The sequence below is a fragment of the Physcomitrium patens genome, chromosome 11, assembly GCF_059467195.1.
Source record: "Physcomitrium patens ecotype Gransden chromosome 11, ASM5946719v1, whole genome shotgun sequence".
Taxonomy (NCBI): domain Eukaryota; kingdom Viridiplantae; phylum Streptophyta; class Bryopsida; order Funariales; family Funariaceae; genus Physcomitrium; species Physcomitrium patens.
The window spans coordinates 11879843-11899261 of record NC_143420.1 but is presented as its reverse complement, the minus strand read 5'-3'; the positions used below and the strand labels follow the sequence as shown (position 1 = coordinate 11899261).

At 37.9% G+C, this 19419-nt stretch overlaps 1 protein-coding gene across 2 annotated transcripts; it reads left to right on the top strand.

The window, feature by feature from the left end:
• The first annotated feature begins 1797 nt into the window (after positions 1 to 1797).
• On the top strand, positions 1798 to 17494 carry LOC112288566 (THO complex subunit 2). 2 transcript variants are annotated; one of them, XM_024532853.3, is made up of 34 exons: positions 1798 to 2501; positions 3175 to 3300; positions 3725 to 3766; positions 3931 to 3990; positions 4148 to 4210; positions 4477 to 4557; positions 4890 to 4964; positions 5209 to 5256; positions 5577 to 5645; positions 5888 to 6021; positions 6397 to 6472; positions 6860 to 7053; positions 7387 to 7467; positions 7790 to 7970; positions 8159 to 8404; positions 8532 to 8612; positions 8999 to 9118; positions 9655 to 9714; positions 10103 to 10230; positions 10473 to 10569; positions 10980 to 11108; positions 11262 to 11365; positions 11562 to 11742; positions 11874 to 12049; positions 12538 to 12972; positions 13248 to 13419; positions 13601 to 13705; positions 13905 to 14060; positions 14225 to 14305; positions 14417 to 14902; positions 15088 to 15143; positions 15275 to 16475; positions 16669 to 16985; positions 17170 to 17494. In XM_024532853.3, the coding sequence occupies exons 1-34, from the start codon at positions 2367 to 2369 to the stop codon at positions 17243 to 17245; spliced, it is 5772 nt and encodes a 1923-aa protein (XP_024388621.1). In that variant the 5' UTR covers positions 1798 to 2366; the 3' UTR covers positions 17246 to 17494. The 2 variants fall into 2 exon arrangements, with proteins under 2 accessions (XP_024388621.1, XP_024388620.1); XM_024532852.3 differs by having other exon boundaries at positions 1862 to 2501; positions 17164 to 17494.
• The last annotated feature ends 1925 nt before the right edge of the window (positions 17495 to 19419 follow it).

Genomic DNA, 19419 nt, shown 5'->3' with positions numbered 1-19419 from the left:
TGAAAAAAGATACAAATGTACTTTTTCAAAAATAATAGTAGAAAAGTGATAAAAAAATAATAATCATTGAATTTGGTAAAAAAATAAAAAAATCATGTATTTTCTACTAATAATATTATTTTTTAATTATTTGTTTACTTGATATAGTATAATTTGTAAAGATTTTAGTTTCTTTTACTGCTTAAATCATCTATAAATTTAAAGTAGGAAATTCAAAGAAAAACCAAAAAATTTCAAAGACTTCTAAAAAGAAAGTTTTAATATATGCATGTATCTTTTTTCTATTATTTAATAAATTAGTTAATAAAAATGTATCTTGTTAGGTAGATGATAAGATAGGTATTCTATTTATTTTCCAAATAATAATAGTTTCTTGGTTAGGTTTTCTTATCAAGATGATATAGTAAATAATGTCACCAAAGTATGTTTTTAAGAATTATAGTTTCTAATGTCTTGTATCTAATTTTATTTTATTTTTTATTTTTTTATATTTCATTATTGTGAATTTATTAAAATAATATTTTTTACAAAATTAGGTTGCAAAATTAGGTTGCAAAATTTAACTAATAAATGAATTATATTAACTAATGTAGTGTTTGATTATTATTAAAAATTGAGTTGTTCATTCAAAAATCCACTAAATTCGTGATAATAAAATTAAACATAAGACACCTTAAGAGACTTTAAATAGTAAATTAAATAACCTACATTAAAGATAGCATAATTTACATGAAATAAAAAAGTATACCACAACAAACTTTTTAAAGATTATGATCCGGTTTTATTTTAATTTTGTTTATAAATTAATAAAATGTATATATACACACACATTTTAATGCTAAACAATGTAACAATTCAGTTACATATTATGTTGCGCAATAGCTATGGAATCCACACACTTTTAGATTGCAGTTGAGATTCCGGACACCACTTGACAAAACTATCAATTGGAGACACCCACATGTCCTTGCCGTCTCAAAATGAAGTTTGTTTATTAAGGCAACAAAAATAAATAAATAAATAAATAAAATTGCTCACTTAGTACTGTAAAAAATAAAATACATTTAATGTATTATTATTCCATATTCAGTTATTTTCTTAATTTATTAATATAATTATTATTTCTTATCTCTAATTTTTTTTGATGTATAATATAATTCCAAAACTGTTGTTTTCTTGTTGTTTTATGATTTTAAAGTTAAGAAATGTATTAATCAAGACAAGATTATTAAGTTAAAAAGTTATGGTTTTAGAAGAAATTATATGATTTATAATAAAAATCCATAAAAAATGTTATTTGTATCATGTTTATAAAATTTTAAATCATCTACTTACATCACAATTAATTACGTGGTCATCAAAGTTGGTTTTCTAGTATCAAAATTAATCCAGCGAAAGATCCATCCATCAAAAGGCGGATTGATATGATACCCATCCATCTATAAATCGTTACATCCATCCATCCGCCCATCAGTCCATCCATTTCTCTTTAGAGAAAAAGGCTCCGTGCCAAGAGCAAGGAAAGCAGGAGGAAGGGGGGCAAGTCGGGGATAGGAAACAGAGTGACCACAACGACGACGACGACGAAAGCAGCAGCAGCATCAGAATCAGGCACTACTTACGCACTTACTTACTTTCTAACTTACTTAATTACGAACTTACTTAATTACTAACTTACTTACTAACTTACGTACTAACTAACTAGGGTTTTTGAATCAGTCCAGTGAGTCCGTCGCTCCGTCAGTCACTCCGTCAGTCAGTCGTCTTGGTGCCAGCACTCTCTCTCTCTCTCTCTCTCTCTCTCACTTGGGCTGGAAGGAAGGAGTGCGAGGAGGGGGGAGGAGGAGGAAGGAGGAAGGAGGAGGAGGAAGGAGGAGGAAGGAGAAGAGGAATAGGAAGAGGATCACTCTCACGCTCTCTCCCTCTACCTACCGCATCATCACCATTATCTCCCTGTCGCTATGGAATCCCAGCGTAGCTTTGCAAGGCCCAAACCTTGTAGTTGATCATGCGGTATCCCTGAAATCCCTTTCATATATGTGCTTCAGAACATCGGGTTCTGAACATTATGGTGATTTAGGGTTTGGTTGTTCACCAGACATGCCCATGATAGTGCTTAAATTCCATTTCTTCAGGGTATGAGAGCTATTTCCAGGAGATTGAGGGTTTTAATTCCGAAGACGAGGAAGATTTTTTTGTGAGCACTGTTTGGATGAGTGCTATGATTGTAGTCGATTGGATTGAAACGGGTTAAAGAGTGAGTATCATTGGGCTGAATTTTGTCGCGAGAGGGTTGAACCAGGTTGGTGTCAATTAAGGGGAGAGAAGGAATTGGTAGTGTTCAGAATTGTTTCCCATTTGAGAGTATGGCGCTCTTCGGTATACAATGCTCCTACGTGACGGAGGAGTGTTTGAAGGAATGGAAAACTACGAATACAGCTCGCAAGTTGAAGGGTGCGGTTTCTGCTGCTCGATTTGTGTTTGAGCTCTGCCAAACCCTGGTGAGCTACCTTTCTCGTTGGAACTGTTACTGCTTTTGTCTTGAAACTTTCCAGGATAACTCCGTTTGTTCAATTGCACATTGGAGTTTTCGAATAAAAAAAAATCTGTTTGAATTGCAGCTTACAATTTGTGCTGTTGAGAATTTGATATCAATGAGCTTCTATTGTTGATTGTGCATTTAGAATTTTTTTCCTGAGGTCCATTCTGAGCGCCCCCCCCATTCCCCCTCCCTGTGTGTTATCAAGTGCTCTGCTGGAGTGACCAGGAGTGTTATATTCGAATCGGGTAGATTTGCAGTTTTGTAGTTCAAACCATACGCTTTGACTTCTTATTGGTAGCAACCAATGTTTGGAAAAGAAAAAAAGAAAAATCTTTTCAGTTCAATCTAGCTGCCTTGTAATTTTGAAATGAATGGCGGTGCTGAAATACAATCGAAGGGATGTTTGACGATTAGTTTAAGCCCTATCTAACACAACTTATCCATTTAACCTAATTATTTAAAATTTTAACTATGGCCCGGGCTATTACCTTTTGCAAGTGATGAGCATTCTAGTCCTAGTAATACTCAAACAGTAATAAATTCGTAGGACTTGAGAAGAAAATTGGTGATAGTTTACTGTAGAGTTATTGGGTGGAAGATGTATAATGTCTTATATTTATGTCCTTTTGCAGGTTCTTGGGGAGCTACCACTCACAAAATGCCGAGTCGCACTGGATGCAGTGAACCTTGCGGAGCCCGCAAGCAAGGATGGAACCGCATCTCTTTTAGCAGATACCATCGCTCATTTAGGCCAAGAAGTTCGTTCTATTTACTCTCTTCGCTTGAGTCACCTCTATTTCGACATGCTGATTAAGTATGATTTTTGAATTTAAGTCAGTCACTGTGTTAGAACTAATGCTGCAGCACAGATTCAGGACGAATGATTTCGCCTTATTTGTGGTTATAAAGCTATGGAGTGAGATCATGTGATGAGTATGTGTCGAGAGTCCTCATCTTTCTTTGTCACTTTGAATCGTACCTCAAAATGTGGTTAAATTAGGTGATGATCCGTGTAGTCGTTTAACTTATCTCTTGGTTATTCCTTGTTTAACAGTTCTTCATCTTTTCATCTTCTACAACCTACACTCTTAGTTCTAATCCTCAGCAGCTGTGGAAGTTCAATCTTTCATTTCATTTCGCAAGTTGAAATTCTATGTTGCGTTGTGTGATGTGGCTTGGCAGCTTACAGTTCCTGGTGAACTTCGAAGTCGACTCGTAGAACTTGTAAGTGATAATCTAAGTCTGGTAACGTAGTATAGATAATACATCATGACCTAGCACTACGAGTTTGGAACAAGTCAACGGTCTTTATCTTTTAAACTCTCTAGATAATTAACTACTGATTTGCTTGATGTTACTAAAAAACTGGGGATTCTTTACATGTTCAGGCAAAGTGGTTGGTGGATTCAGGTTTGATACCTGTCAGGTTGCTGCAAGAACGATGTGAGGTGGGTTTTCTCTTTTGTCAAAGTTAATTCTTCCTCTCTGATTATGTTATAGAGATGTATCAGGGAGAATTAAGGTATCGCGTTTTTCAACGTGTTGTTTTGTTTTACTTGCTTTACATACTCTCGACTGAGATTCATTCGACTGGCATTTCGTTAGGCGGAGTTTTTATGGGAAGCCGAGATGATTAAAATTAAAGCGCCGGATTTGAAATCCAAAGAGGTGCGCTTCCCCTCCTGCGATTTTATTTTTGTCTATCTTTTCAGTTCTGGTTTATGTTCGCACAAAGTGCCTAATTCCAATTGTTGGGTGTAATAATTCACTTACACGACTAAGTTATTACATTTTACCATTCATGTCAATGAGGAAACATACTAACCCTAAAGATAAAAGTGAAACTTGCTTTTTTAATGTGCCCCCCCCCCCATTGTTCAACTAATTAATTTTGGTTTGGTTTCGTTTTTCTTTGTTTTGATGTTCTTTAACAGGTCAGGGTTAACACAAGACTTCTATACCAACAAACAAAATTCAACCTTTTGCGAGAGGAAAGTGAAGGATATGCGAAACTGGTATATATTTCAGTGACCTTGCTGTGCTTTCTATTATTCACTTACAGGAGTGTTAAAGATTCCCTTTGTAGTCTGAAAATAAGCCAGTAGTACTTCAAACGAGTTGCATGTTATCATAGGTAAAGCGATCGCAAGATACAGACTTTATGATACGGAATGCTAACAATGTGATGAATCTTCACTTGATGTTAACTTGATTTTGTTGCTGTTTTTATTCATCGATTCGGATAGATTTTATGTTAGTTTTATATCTCAGCGAAAGAGCGGCATTCTTGAATTTATGAGCCAAAATCTGGAAGTGCGATGGTAAATTCTATGTTTCGATTTTGTAGTTGACATTGCTTAGTCAACGAGGTCCGGATGGACTAGCGCATGAAAAGGCACCAGCAGTCATCAGTGCAATCAAGGTTTTTTTCCTTCCTGCTTTAGTCCATTACTTAATTGTTGTACATCGTATTGCAGGTTAGCAGACATGGACTGCTCAGTATGGCAGATATTTTTTAAATTGTAGGATCTAAACTTTGCTATTAACCTTGCAACTCTTAATACTGATATAAGCTGCTATATTAACCTATTTGATTAATGCCAGTAGAATAATTGGTATCTTGCAAGGTCTGACTATGACTAAATCCAGTTGCATTGTTGATGCAGTCGTTGATCGGTCATTTTGATCTGGACCCAAATCGTGTCTTTGATATTGTAAGCATACCTTTCCTTCATTTGCAAACACTGGGGTTTCAAAGGATGCCTCCAATTTTTATTCAAATTTGATTACTGGACATCACACCGTGTGGGAACGGTTTTTATAAATTTTCATGTCATCAGCACTTTTTTGTAATGAGAATCTTCTTGCAGTCTTTTACGAGGCTAAGAAGTTCTATGATTTCTTTTTCACCAATATTGCCATGAGCAATGTCCTTTTGATTTTGTCGGTTATTTTATAACAAACTTCATTACATACAAAATCTTTGTTACAGTACTGTGCAACTGGAACTTGACTATTTTTATTTTTATCATAGGTTTTGGAATGCTATGAGCTGCAACCGGATAACAGTTCATTTTTGGAGCTAATCCCTCTTTTTCCTAAGGTATTATTTACATCATTCTCTTTCTCGATAAATATTTACATTTGCGAAATATGTTTTTGCAATCCTTTGGATCGTTTTAATCATTTATTATAAATGAGAGCGCAGATGCATGGAATATCAGTGAATATTTTTGACTATTCTGATTGTAAAATGCTTTCGCCTGAGCATCTCTTCTGCTGGTTTACGGATGTCTATCTGTGTGCATATCCTTGATTCCACGCCTGATGTTGGATTTGTGACAGACGCACACAACGCATATTCTTGGGTTTAAGTTCCAATTTTACCAGCGACCGGATGTTGAAGATCCTGCACCAGATGGCTTGTACAGATTAGCAGCAGCTCTTGTTAAAGCAAATTGCATTGAACTAGATAGCATGTATGCGCCGTCACCGATCTTTTTAATCATACGCTCTCTTAGGGTGTTTTTTCAGCAACCATCCGCTAATTTGTGGTTACAGTTGCTCAATTCTGAAATCTAAGGTTCAATGGAATCTACCAAGTAAAATGTACACCAGATGAAATTTGGTGTGTATTTTTATTAAAGACCACAGGCACGAAGTTGAATTCTATATCAACGAATTAGGGGGGGTGTTATACTGCTGTACAGCTTCAAGAGCAATGACACGGATAAATCTAGTGCTCAAGTTACTTCGCATGTTTTTAGTAAAATAATCCTATCAACACTGAGTCTCGGTTACCTCAGATCCATTATTCTTCATGTAAGGTTATCATAATTTGGTGCAATGTGCAGATTAGCACATATGACACCCAAGGATGAGGAGGCTTTGCAGCAATACGAGGAGATCACAAAGAAACGAATGGAGGAGGTATTTCTCACTCTGTACACTGCAATTTCTCACTCTTAGAGATTTACAATATTTGGGGTAGATTTTGTAGTTCAAAGAAATTACCTTATAAAGAAATAAGTTAGGTAAGTTATTTTTCTTCGATTGCAGTTGAGCACTGTGAATACATAATTACCCGTTGGAAGCTGTTGGAGTGGGAAGTTCTGAATGTTTGTATTGCTAGAGGAGCGGAGACGCATTGCTTTATTCAATCTTGATATTTAATTCTGATTGAAATTTACTCTTATTTATTTATTTATTTATAAATTCCGCCATTTGATTTTGTCTCCTATGCCCTATGTTCTGAGCACTTTTTTTTGGTTCTGTAGATTTTAGTATGCTATGTTTTTACTATTGTTATCTCTGCAGGCCAATCGGATAGGTAAAATCAACTTAGCTGCGATTGGAAAGGACCTGATGGAAGAGGAGAAACCTGGTGATGTTACAATAGATTTATATTCAGCGTTGGACATGGAGAGCAATTCTTTATTAGAGAGATCTGATGAACTCTCCAGCAATCAAAAGCTTGGTCTCCTTACTGGATTTCTACATGTAAATGATTGGTGAGTTATCCTGTTAACTTGCATCGTAGGAAGTTTTTAACTTATGCTTGCATTCACTCCATTTCCGGGTAGGTACGATTACGATTCTTTTTTTAGATTACAAGTTGTGTGTTTTGGTTGTTTCCGCTTTCTAAAAATTTCACATACATAAAACCTTATAGTAGCATGATTGTCATGCTCATTCTTTTAATTAACTCCTATTGTGTCTTTAAATCAATTGTATGGCAGGGCAAGCTTAACCACATCATTATTCCTTCAAATGTGAACCGCACAAGTTTTACTTACGTTTGTATAATATTAGAATTATTTTCTGACAGGAGGTTTTCGCTGCAGGCCCCATGCACAAGTACTATTTGAACGCCTTGCACCTTTGCATCCAGTAGCTCATGAACAAATTTCCACCGGCCTTATCAGGTCTGATTTGGACCTGTTTAGTCACGTTTATGTTAGCTGTTTAATCTGCTTGATTTGCTTTCACGACTGTTTGGGAAGCTGGGTAGTAATCTCTTACTGAAAATGAATATTTGTGGTGTCTTTTGCATCTAATTATGTGTTGTAAACTCTGTTTTTTCCATTTGAACAGCAATCGTTTGACATTGAGTTGTTTGAGAATTCTTATCTTCAACTAGAGTTTTATTCCGGTTTATGAATATATTTATCCTAGTGCTTTAATATGTGTTTGCTAGCATTATGCAGAGCTTGTTGTTCTAATTGCTGTATTTTTCAATGTGAACAGAGCTATTGAGAATGCAATTGGTCCTTACTATTCATATGTTAGACCTCGTTATCTGTCGAAATTGGGCAACGGGAATGTAGAAGTACGACCAGAGAATGCTCCAGAGCTTCCCAAGGAAGTTTTTCGAATGCTTCTGTGCATTGGCCCTTACCTTCATCGCAATGCTCTTCTTTTGCAAAAGGTATACAAGGTCTTTTCTTGTTGTACATTGTTATGTTCTCTTTGGTTGTTGTGTAGCGTACATTTGTTGGATGAGTATAGATTTTGTTGATTGCAAAACCGTCAGTACTTCATAGAATTGATCTATCCGCTTATAGCATCTCCCGGAGTGTAGTGGCCTCTGTTTGTCTGAGAGATGTATATCTGCAGGTATGTAGAGTATTGCAAGGTTACTACCAGGCGGCGTTGTCAGATGTGGCTTATTCAACTTCGATGGCAATTGGTCAAAGTAATGGACAAACAGAGAAACGGCATCCACGGGAATTGCTGAAGGAGGCTAGGATGCACGTTGAGGAGGTCTTAGGAGCTTCTCTTCTACCATCGCTGCAGCTACTTCCTGCAAATCCAGCAGTTGGGCTTGCCATCTGGGACGTTATGAGCCTTCTTCCGTACGAGGTAACTTTTTGAAGAGCACGGTTGTATCGAATGATTTTAATGTATTGATGATGGTCTAATCTGTACAAGGCACTGATTATCAGTTTACCTTTTGCCGTTAATTTGATTTTTCTCATGTATTTTGCAGGCGAGGTATCGACTTTATGGAGAATGGGATAAAGATGATGAGCGTATTCCAATGGTTTTGGCTGCTCGCCAAACTGCTAAGGTAAGCTTGCAGCATTTAATATTATCTCTCTCATTTCCCTCCACGATCCAATAATCGATTATGTGGTTACCCCCTTCTGCCTTTTGTCTCCCAGATTCAAACTGCAGACTTGATTGTTCAGGGAAAGGCGTAATAATGGTAAAGTTCTGAATATTCTTGAGTTCTGTGCCAACTAGAAAGGTGAATCAGGGCAGTCTTTCATGCAGCTGCATTGTCAGTCGTTGCCTACTGGATTAATATTTGTTGATGGCTAGGAGCTTCTGTGCCTTAGGTTTATTTTTTAAATATCTGTTGGTGAATGCAGTCGTATTATGAATTTATCCAGTTTAGGAGTGGTTTAGGATGTTAATGGTTGTGATAAGTAATCATGTGATTTTTAAAAACAGTTGGATACAAGGCGTATATTGAAGCGACTTGCGAAAGAAAACCTGAAGCAGCTAGGTCGAATGGTGGCCAAAATTGCTCATGCAAATCCCATGACTGTCCTTCGCACTATAGTTCACCAGGTATTTAAGTCGACTTGTAATTCTTTTTCCAGTGCTCCGACTAAATTATAAGGACGGAACATAGAGCCATAAAGTTTTTTTGGTTGTGAGTTTTAGAAGGAACGTGATGAAATGAGTTTTTCTGACGTCAAATTAGTGGAGATGGTTTATTACTAAGTAATCTCAAAACCGTTTTATTTTAGTAAGAAGGGTGTCGATCCGTGTTAATTTAAAGCTCCCAAGAATTAAGTTGTATCTGCTCTAAATTGTTCTTTGCAACCTATCCTTGCCGGTGTGTTGTATGCACCGGAGATGCTAGTTCCTTTTCGCTGCTAAGTTCGTCGCAACTGTCAGTAGTTCGTTTACTACAATGTTCTTGTTGGTAATTGATGCGTTCTTTTTGTTTATTTATTTATTTATTTATTTAAGGTGCTTTAAAAAAATAGTTGACCGTAGTTTTAGTTAATAAACAAATCATCATATAATATATTAGCGAGGAATTCAGTTCTCATTTAAATTGTATATTAAAAATTGTTTAAATTTACTATGTGATTCAGATTGAGGCCTACAAAGACATGATTGCGCCGGTTGTGGACGCTTTTAAATATTTAACACAAGTAAGTACTCATACATGTTTTAAAGAATTTATTTTATTACTGTCTATGATTTTTAATATCCATTAGTTACCTTCAGTTGATAACAGTTTCTAAAACCGTGTTTAGATTTCGAGTATTTTTTGGAGTTGAAAGATTTTTTTTCTTCTAAATTCATTGTCAGATGTTTGGTTGTGTAACTAGTCATGATTAAATTTCATGTTCTTTAAAAACCCGCTAGATCTGTAAATATTGTATAACTAGCTACATAGTTATATGAATAAGTATTGTGCAGTAGAGAAAATGAAAGTTAATCTTCGTGCTTGAAGTTTATATTCTTCTGCTAGTTGATTAATTACAGAGCAGGTGGTGAACATTGATAATTAAATTCCTTGCTCTTATATTCTTGCAGCTGGAGTATGATGTGTTGGAGTATGTAGTCATCGAGCGGCTAGCACAATGTGGGCGTGAAAAGCTAAAAGATGATGGAATTAATGTATCAGATTGGTTGCAGTCGCTTGCTTCTTTCTGGGGGCATTTGTACGTATTTTTCTTTTATTAATCTTTTAAATGAATTTGGAAAATTTGATTGCTATTCATGCCTTATTGCACGGCCTAGTTATGTGCATTATGAGCAGTTAGTTTGGCTCTGGGATCCGTTCTTTTGACGATATCTTTTCTTACTAGTCTCTGAGAGTTTATATCATACAGTGACTGAGTCTATTTAATTCTTTTTAATGTTAGCTTGTTCAAGTCTCATAATTTGTGGTGTTGGCTTGTAGATGTAAGAAATACCCGTCCATGGAGTTGCGTGGGCTTGTTCAGTATCTTGTAAATCAACTCAAACGTGGGGAAGGCATTGAGCTAATTCTGCTTCAGGTAGTTCAACACTGATGTTTGTGTTTAGATGGTTGGAAAGTTTCCAACAAAGAATGAAATTCTTTAATGCTTCGTATTCGTTAACAGTTCTGTTTGACTTATTCTCGAGGTGAATCCCACTATGTTGGTTTTATTTAGAAAATCAGAAATATCGTACATTTTTATCCGTGAAATGACGGCTTAATATTTAACAGAGCCATTTGTTGTCTATTTTGTGCTTACTTGCAAGTAGTTCTTTAAACCTCTGCTAAAGCCAGACTTTGCCAGGTCACGTAAGCACATTGTCACTGATTTACCACTTATGGTACGAATGAAATAAGTATAGTTATAGTGACGTTGGTCAATATTATTGACATGGTTGTTAGTACACTGTGAGCATACTCAAGCAGGCAGCTTTGGACATTTTACAGGAGTTGATGCAGCAGATGGCTAGTGTAGAGTACACCGAGAATGTGACTGATGACCAGCTGGAAGCCCTGGCTGGTGGAGAGGCATTACGATATCAAGCATCAGCGTTTGGTGTTACTAAAAACAATAAGGTATATCCTATTTTTGTCGGATTGTCTCAAGAGAGACAGTAGAATGCTTCTGATGATCTAATCACTTTACTATCGGATTTCGAAATAGAGGTATCTCTGAATTAGGTGACCGCATTTGATAACTAATCCGGTCATTAAATTGAAATTTTGCAGGCATTGATGAAGTCCACAAACAGACTGCGAGACACGTTGCTTTCAAAGGATGAACCCAAGCTAGCCGTACCTTTGCTTATTTTGATTGCTCAGCAAAGATCATTGTAGGTGTCTCAAGCATTCTAGCTTGAAGTATCCTTCTTAATCTTCTGTCCTCTCTGTATTTCTGCTTTAACTACGACTTAACATCCAATGATGCTTCAGCTATTCAGCATAATTTCTTTTTGAAATTTCACTATTATGTACCGTATATTGGTCACGATATTGGTCCTTGCAGCTCATTTTTCTCTTTCGTTGCAGTGTGGTGGTCACTGCGGAAGCATCCTACATCAAAGTGGTCAGTGAACAGTTTGATAGATGCCATGGCACTCTACTCCAGTATGTGGAATTCTTATTGAGCGCTGTTACTCCTCTTTATGCTTATGCACAACTCATTCCGTCCCTCGAAGATCTTGTACAAAAATATCATTTGGAGGCTGAGGTACTTGCATCTCGTGTGCCCCCTTTATTGTGTAGTTTCTGAATTTGTATCATCTGTGCTCGAGGTTAGAGTTGCAAAGAAAATACATTGATTCCTATGTATGATCTCCTTAAACCTGGTGATATGTGTAGGTTGCTTTTCATATTTACAGGCCAATCATGAGGTTGTTTAAACCACACAAATCTTTTGCCTTGGGTTGGCCTGCTGATGTCACAAAGCCTTCAACTGAAGGTCAAGGGAAGGATGATTCGGTCACTGTGACATCTGAGTTGACATTGGACCTTGGTTTGAACCAAAAGAGTGTCAAGTAAGCTTCCTGCACTTTCATACCTGAAATACTCTTAATGAAAATGATGTCGTCCAGGCAATTCGTATTACCATCTTTTTCTATATACTTCCCATGAGATAGTGATCTGTGGACTTTTATTTTTAAGATATGCAACGCTCATGTGCTACACCGTCAACAGTTTCTAGTGTGGTCCACGCTAGTCTCGAACTCAGATTCTCAGCCCCGTTACCGTTATTATTGTGGACCACACTAAGTTTAAACCAATAACATTTCATTTTCCTTGCAAACTTACCTGACCAGGTACTAGTTCGGACTATACTAATATGTAATCCACACTACATATAAATCCTCAATAATTACTGTTGCCGGTGTAGCCTTGGTTCTTTATTGAATGGCAATTGCATGATGTTAAGTAGCATGTTTGGTATTCTTTCTTTTGCTTGTATGCATGATTCTGTTTTCTAGCTTTATAATTGCATAATGAGTGACAGCTTTTTCCATTTCAGGTGGTCCGATCTGCTTGAAGTGATAAAAACCATGCTTCCAAACAAAGCATGGATGAGCCTTTCTCCGGAGCTCTACACTACCTTCTGGGGTTTGACCCATTTGGATATTTATGTACCGCGAAAAAGGTATGAAGCAGAAATATTAAAGCAGCGAATTGCACTTAAGGCGCTCGAAGAGAACTCAGATAATTCGCATGCAGCTATTGCGAAGAGGAAAAAGGACAAAGAAAAAATTCAGGAAGTTCTTGACAGACTTTCATCTGAGTACCAGAAGCAGGAAGCAAATGCTGCAGCTGTGCATCAGCGGTTGGTAAGAGAGAAAGACGGATGGTTAGCTTCTTGTTCTGAATCGTTGAAGATCAACATGGAATTCTTACAACGTTGTATTTTCCCAAGATGCGTGATGAGTATGATGGACGCCGTATACTGTGCAAGGTGTGACAAGCGACTCTCTTGGCTTTGTCATCCCACTATTCGTGGTGCTATTCTTCGTTCTTATAGTTCTGGAAATGATACCTGCTAGTCTTTATTCCACAACTTTTATTTAAATACCAGAAGAAACATTTAAGAAGAAGTGATGCCTTGGTTAAAATGTGACAGTATACTGCATCTAGAGTTCGACTTGAGTATTTTAGCTGAGCTTTGTCCACCGTCATCAGCTGTTTTCTATCCAACAATATTATGAGACCTTTTGTCTTGATTTGTGCCAGATTCGTGCAGACTATCCATAGTCTTGGAACTCCGTTTTTCAACACAATTAATCACATTGATGCCCTTATCTGTAAAACATTGTTACCAATGATCTGTTGCTGCACTGAGTACGAGGCGGGCAGGCTTGGTCGATTTCTATGTGAAACCCTAAAGATGGCTTACCATTGGAAGGTTAGATTTGTTATTTTTTAATTATGAGTTGTGTTATTGAGATTGTATTAAGACCAAGCAGGGCATTTACTAATTTCTCTTGTTTATCATAACTGTAGTGATCGCACAGAATTTACCAATTTAAAAGAGCAAGCTAGGTTTAAATTGCGTTCTCGAATTTCATGTGTCCATGTGTAAGCAGAGCTCCGAACAAGTCTATGAGAAGGAATGCGGCAACATGCCAGGGTTTGCTACTTTTTACCGGGATCCAAATAGCGCACGCGTGACTTTTGAGCAGTACGTTCGGGTATGTTCTTTTTCCCATGAAAGTGCAACCAAACTGAGTGTCTTTTTATGATACGTTAGACAAGCTATGTAAAATTTAATCAAACTTCTCATGGATTTTCCCAGTTTTTCCGGCTTACGGTGTTGGCTATTAGGTTTGCGGATTATTCTGAGCAGTATAGACTTCTGTTCTTTACATTGGAGGTTGACTCTATTGGCAGGTTCATTGGAAGTGGAACTCACGGTTGACGCGCTTGCTTATTCAATGCTTAGAATCTGAGGAGTACATGGAGATACGAAATGGACTCACCGTTTTAACAAAGATTGCTAGCGTGTTCCCCGTGATGAAGAAGAGTGGAGCCAACCTCGAAAGAAGGGTTTGTTTCATTTGACTTTAAAGGCTTGAGTTCTGTTCCACCGTGTTCGATCTTGATCAAGATTGCATTTTAGTTCAATGTTTCACTTGTAGTTGTCTCAGTTGTCAATTATTCATTTTACTAGGATCACAATAATGAGGAAATAAATTGCCTTGATTGTGTAGGTCCTAAAGATCAAAGGAGACGAGCGGGAAGATCTTAAGGTTTTGGCCACTGGTGTTGCAGCTGCTCTCGCTTCACGCAAGGTATATCTCCTGACAAATATTCTCTATTTTCTGTTTTGTTGTCACTACCGCCTTACGTTGTCATTTGATCAGCACAGTACCCAGTTGTTCACTTGCATTGGTTGTTGATAGAATGCATGGGTTCCTGAAGAAGAATTTACAATGGGTTTCGTCGAGCTAAAACCACTCACCGCAAAAGCTGGTACCCAACGAGCATCGTCCCCTACTGCTTCCTCTGCAGTATCCGCCGAGGTTGTAGCAATTTCATCTAAAGAAACAGGTAACTCTAAACCGGAAACTGTTAAATCTGTAAATAAAACAGATTCGCCAGGAACGTTACCCGCTACAACCAAGGCCGATAGTTCCAGCAAAGGCAGTTTACTCTCAGCCAAGGCTCCACCCTTTGTGCCCTCTGCTTCGAGTAATACAGGAAAGTCAACAGTTTCTTATGATGGGATACCCCCTGCTAATTCCAGCCGCAGTTTTGCGCAAAGTTCTACTAGAAGTGCAGCAGATGCTCAATCTCGTGGAGTACAAGCAAATCAGGCGGCGACTGTTGCTAAAGGGGAGGAAGCGACCTTCAATCTTTCGAAGACATCAAATGCTGCTGATCCCGAGGTAAGAATTATGTTGTGTACCTGTAGTATGAGGGTATATAAAATGAGGAGGGTTATTAAGTCAATGATTTATTTTGTAAAGCCTCTCTCTCGGTAATCAGCTGAGTGGCATTAATTAATGAGCTCCATATGCTCGAAAAGCACATGTTTGCATTCTCTCGTATTAACTATTTTTCCTTTTTTCAGGTTGGTAGATCCAGTGCTCGGAGACCATCTATGAGTGCCTCGCATACTTCCATGAAGTGAGTCCTTCTAAATCATTAACATATTCTGTAGTATTATGTTCTATCCTGCAGATTCATTGCAAGGTTTGCTAATTTTGGACTCTATTTACTCGTGTTCACCTGTTGTTGATACTGAACTTTCTTTACAGGGATGAAACTGCATCGAACCGAGCAACAGCAGCTACCTCTCCAGGAAAGCCTGAGCGGGAGGTCCGCTCTGAGCCTGGAGGAAGTTCACGTTCTCGCACCTCATCAGCAGCAGTGAATGCAAGTAACGGCAGTGCCGGTGGTACCGCAAGTGGTTCAGTGAAGGCTCAAGCTACCGTGTTCAGCAGGGGAGGGGAAAGAGGTAACCAGGATGGCGGATCTCGTCGCACTTCAGATCTAAAAAGTGATAGTAGCAAAGTCGCCGAACCTGACATTAAACCGGGAGATAGGGAACAGAAGAAACCTGAAGCAAATGATACGTCCACGAAGGGGCCAGCATCAAAATCTCCAGTTCAAAGAGAAGACACTAGTGCCACGAGGTTAGGTTCGGGAGAAGAACTGGTAAGGATCAGAGAGAAGAGGTTTGCATCACAGGATGATACTGAGCGTGGACAAAAACGGCGAAAAGGACCGCATGGTAGTAGTGATAATAAGGCAGAAGCTGGAGAACTTGTGCGTCCTTCCGAAAGAGAGCGCTTTGTTGATCAGCGAATGGCGGAACGGGATTCTAGTCGCGCACACGATATTTTTGAGAAGGGACCACAAGATCGTACGCTGGAGAGACCACGTGACAGGAGCAATTTAAGAGGGGCAGAGAGAGCAGTTGATCGTGGTGAGCGTGACTCTCGGCCTACAGAGCGGGTACCGGACAGGTTAGACAGGGACCGGGGTGATAACTACACCAGTGACCGTCACAGGGACAGGTCGATCGAAATTTTTGGAAGAGAGAGATCTTTGGATAGAAATTTAGACAGGGTCACTGATCGCGTATTTGAACGAGGCAGCGAGAGGATAAGAGATGACAGGGTAAAGGATGAACGAATAAGACAAAGACATAGTGACCTACCCGGAGAGCAACCTCATCCAGATGACCGGTATCCCATGCAGAATCTGCCTCAGAGGCTGCCCCCTCCTCCACCATACCCTCCAAACACTGATGGTCTAAACAGGATTCCAGTTGAGGAGGCACCGCAGGGTCGACCAGGTCGAGGTGTTCAAATAGGGCTATCACCACGTCCACATGAAAAGCTGGACAAGAGGCGTCCAGATGATAGCGGAGGTCTGGAGGAGCCCAGAAAGAGGCGGGATGATGACGCCCGGAATCGAAAACGCATGGACGATAGGGAAATGCAGGCTCTCAAGGTCTATGGGCGTTCGAAATTTCATTGAGGAATAATTAGTTCAATTGTGTTGCATATATCATACATCGGCGTACTTGAGTCAAATTTTTATTCAGCGCAGGAGTAAATGATACTGCGAAGTTTCTGATTGAATAGTTTTGCGTGAATGATGTGATTTGTGTAATAAGTGCTTACATCAGGTAGTTGTTTTGTAGGTGGATCAAGACAGAGAGCGAGCGAAAGAGAAGGTAGATCAGATGAAGGACGAAGACCTGGGTTCAGGTTCAGGAAAGCGACGGCGTAAATGGCGTGACCCATCGGCAGCGAATGAAATGTTGAGCTTTGCTCCTGCAGGTCCTCTTATGACCGGCCCTGCCTCTCAATACGAGGGTCGTGATCGGGAAAGAAAGGGTGGTCTGCTACCAACTCGTGGAGCTCCCCACATGGATGATACCTCCTATGACAAGGGTCCAAGCAGTGGGCGTGTTCACGGGAAAGATGGCTCCAAAGCATCAAGACGAGAGCACGAGCAGTATCCTTACGATGATTTTCGCGTGTGTTAACTGAAATGATGTTGATGTTTCATAAAGAAGTATTGATTCAGATGATATTTTTAAATTAATCATATGGGATTTTTTGGTGTCCAGATTACGCCACATTTTGATGCCACTCACAAGAAATCTTTGGAATTCTTTTCCTTGACATGACAGTGCGAGGTCTATTGACAGGGATTGGGAAGAGGAAAAACGACCTAGAGCAGAAGTGAAATCACGGCGACATCACCGCAAATAAACTTGCTAACGAAGCATATCAGTGAAATATTTAATCTTGAGCTTCTTAACTGATTATAGTGCCTGTCAAAGTATCTGGCATGTTCTTCAGCCTTTTATAGAAATTTACGCAAGTGCAGTGTGCAACAGATTATTAATCCAGTTATCTTGTATGTCAGATTCCTGGTCTTTTTGACTTTCAACGTGAATTATTATAGCATGAGATATGTAGACTGAGAACTTGCATCAATGTCCAATTATTTTTGTGCCATCTCAAAATCTAAAAACATGGAACCTGTCGTATATCTTCACAATATTCCATTTAGATGCATATCTAAGCTTTTCACTATGCTCGTAAATGCGTATTGCGAGTGGCTATGAGCCAGCGGGAATTGAACCCCTAGATGTCATGAACTATTTTGTGGTCAAGTGTTTCAAAGTGGTTTTTCTAGTTGGAAATAAACCAGAGCTCATTAGACATTGGAACACTTCATTCAACAGATGACTAGTACACTAGTAAAGAAATTGTGGTTTCATATGTCGACTAGTTCAAAACAGAACCATAATCTAACAGTCTATTCGAGGGAAAATAATGCAACAGTATTGTGGACAATTGTGAATTTTCTTATCACTTCTATGGCAGCAAGTTTCTAAGGTTTGGTTGTGCACCTAATAAGTAATATAATCCTGTTTACTTCTATTTGAATGTTTATTTGTTACTGCTGGCTATTTAACAAATTGTAGTTTTTTTGTCATCAAAATACTTATGATTTGTGTTAACCTGATAAGCCAATTCCTTTACAATATTGTGGATCTGAAACCAATGAATTCCTCCCATATATGAAATTGTATTGCAAACTTTTCTTTTGACAACCATCCTATTGTTTTATGGAAGGTTTTTTTATTCTCAAGAACTATTGTTCCGTGTTCATATTACCTATATCATCATTCCTTTACCTCCAAATTTCACTATATCTTTAATTCCTTTGGCACTAAGAGTCCCCATCACAAATCTAGCATTAGCTATCATTAGAACAAAATTGATTTACTTTCATTTTGTCAACACATGTGCCCAATCATTATTTGTGAAATATTCATGATTTTGCAAACTTTTTAATTGATTAGGTGTGAATTTTGGATTCTTTTGTTTAACTTGCATCAAGGTCCAAAATTTAAACTTTGGATTTTAAGTTTGCTTGACATAATACCCTTCTCATAGTAGAATCAAACTCAATAATGTGGGCTTTTCTCTCATGTACATGCCTATTTTAGATAATGTTTCAAAGCTACCAATAGTAATTGCTTGCACACATACTCTACAATATCCTATATTGAACACTAGTAGTAGACCAAGAGTGTTCAATATAGTAGTGGTGTGTAAAGACTATATAACTAGAATAAATTACCATACACATGCTTTCAACCAAATACAAAACACTTAGTATTGAACACTCTTGGTCTACTACTAGTTATTACAGTCTTTACACACCACTACAATTTATACCATTCAATTTACTCAAACATTGCTCATAAAGTTGAATTAAATTAAATTTTGGGGTACTTGCAAACCTCTTGCAATCTTTCTAATACTCTCCCCTCTCCAACCTTATCAAAGTGCTAACTTCTATCTATTGCCTTTTAGTTTGAGAGGTGTACTTTAATGAAGCAATTTTGCCATGAGATTCAATAGTGGTGTGTAAAGACTATATAGCTAGAGTAAATTACCATACACATGCTCTCAACCAAATACAAAAAACCATTTGTGAATGTTGAATTTGTTGTTTAGATAATATTGATTCCTTGCAATTTAAATGTGAGCAAAACTAAGAGAGGTAGGTGATTTGATCCACAAGTTTCTCTCTCCCATTTGTATTGCTATACTTGTACTTTAATTGCTATATCATGACTTATTTTAGAAACTAACTCACTTTCAAATTTGATATTTACAACAATACATTAATTGTAGATCTTAATTAATATCAAGATTACTAATTTCATACTCAATCACGATTCACTGTAAGTGAGGCTCTCAAATTGGAATTAAAGTCTCACTCTAACTTGTTCTGTATTTCTCAAATTATAATGTTTAGATAATGAGACTTTGGGAAACAATTACTTGTTTCATGGTCGTTGGAGTCAGGTGAAGAACTGTGAACGCACAAAGTAAAGGAAATATCAAGGCCTCAGATACCAGAG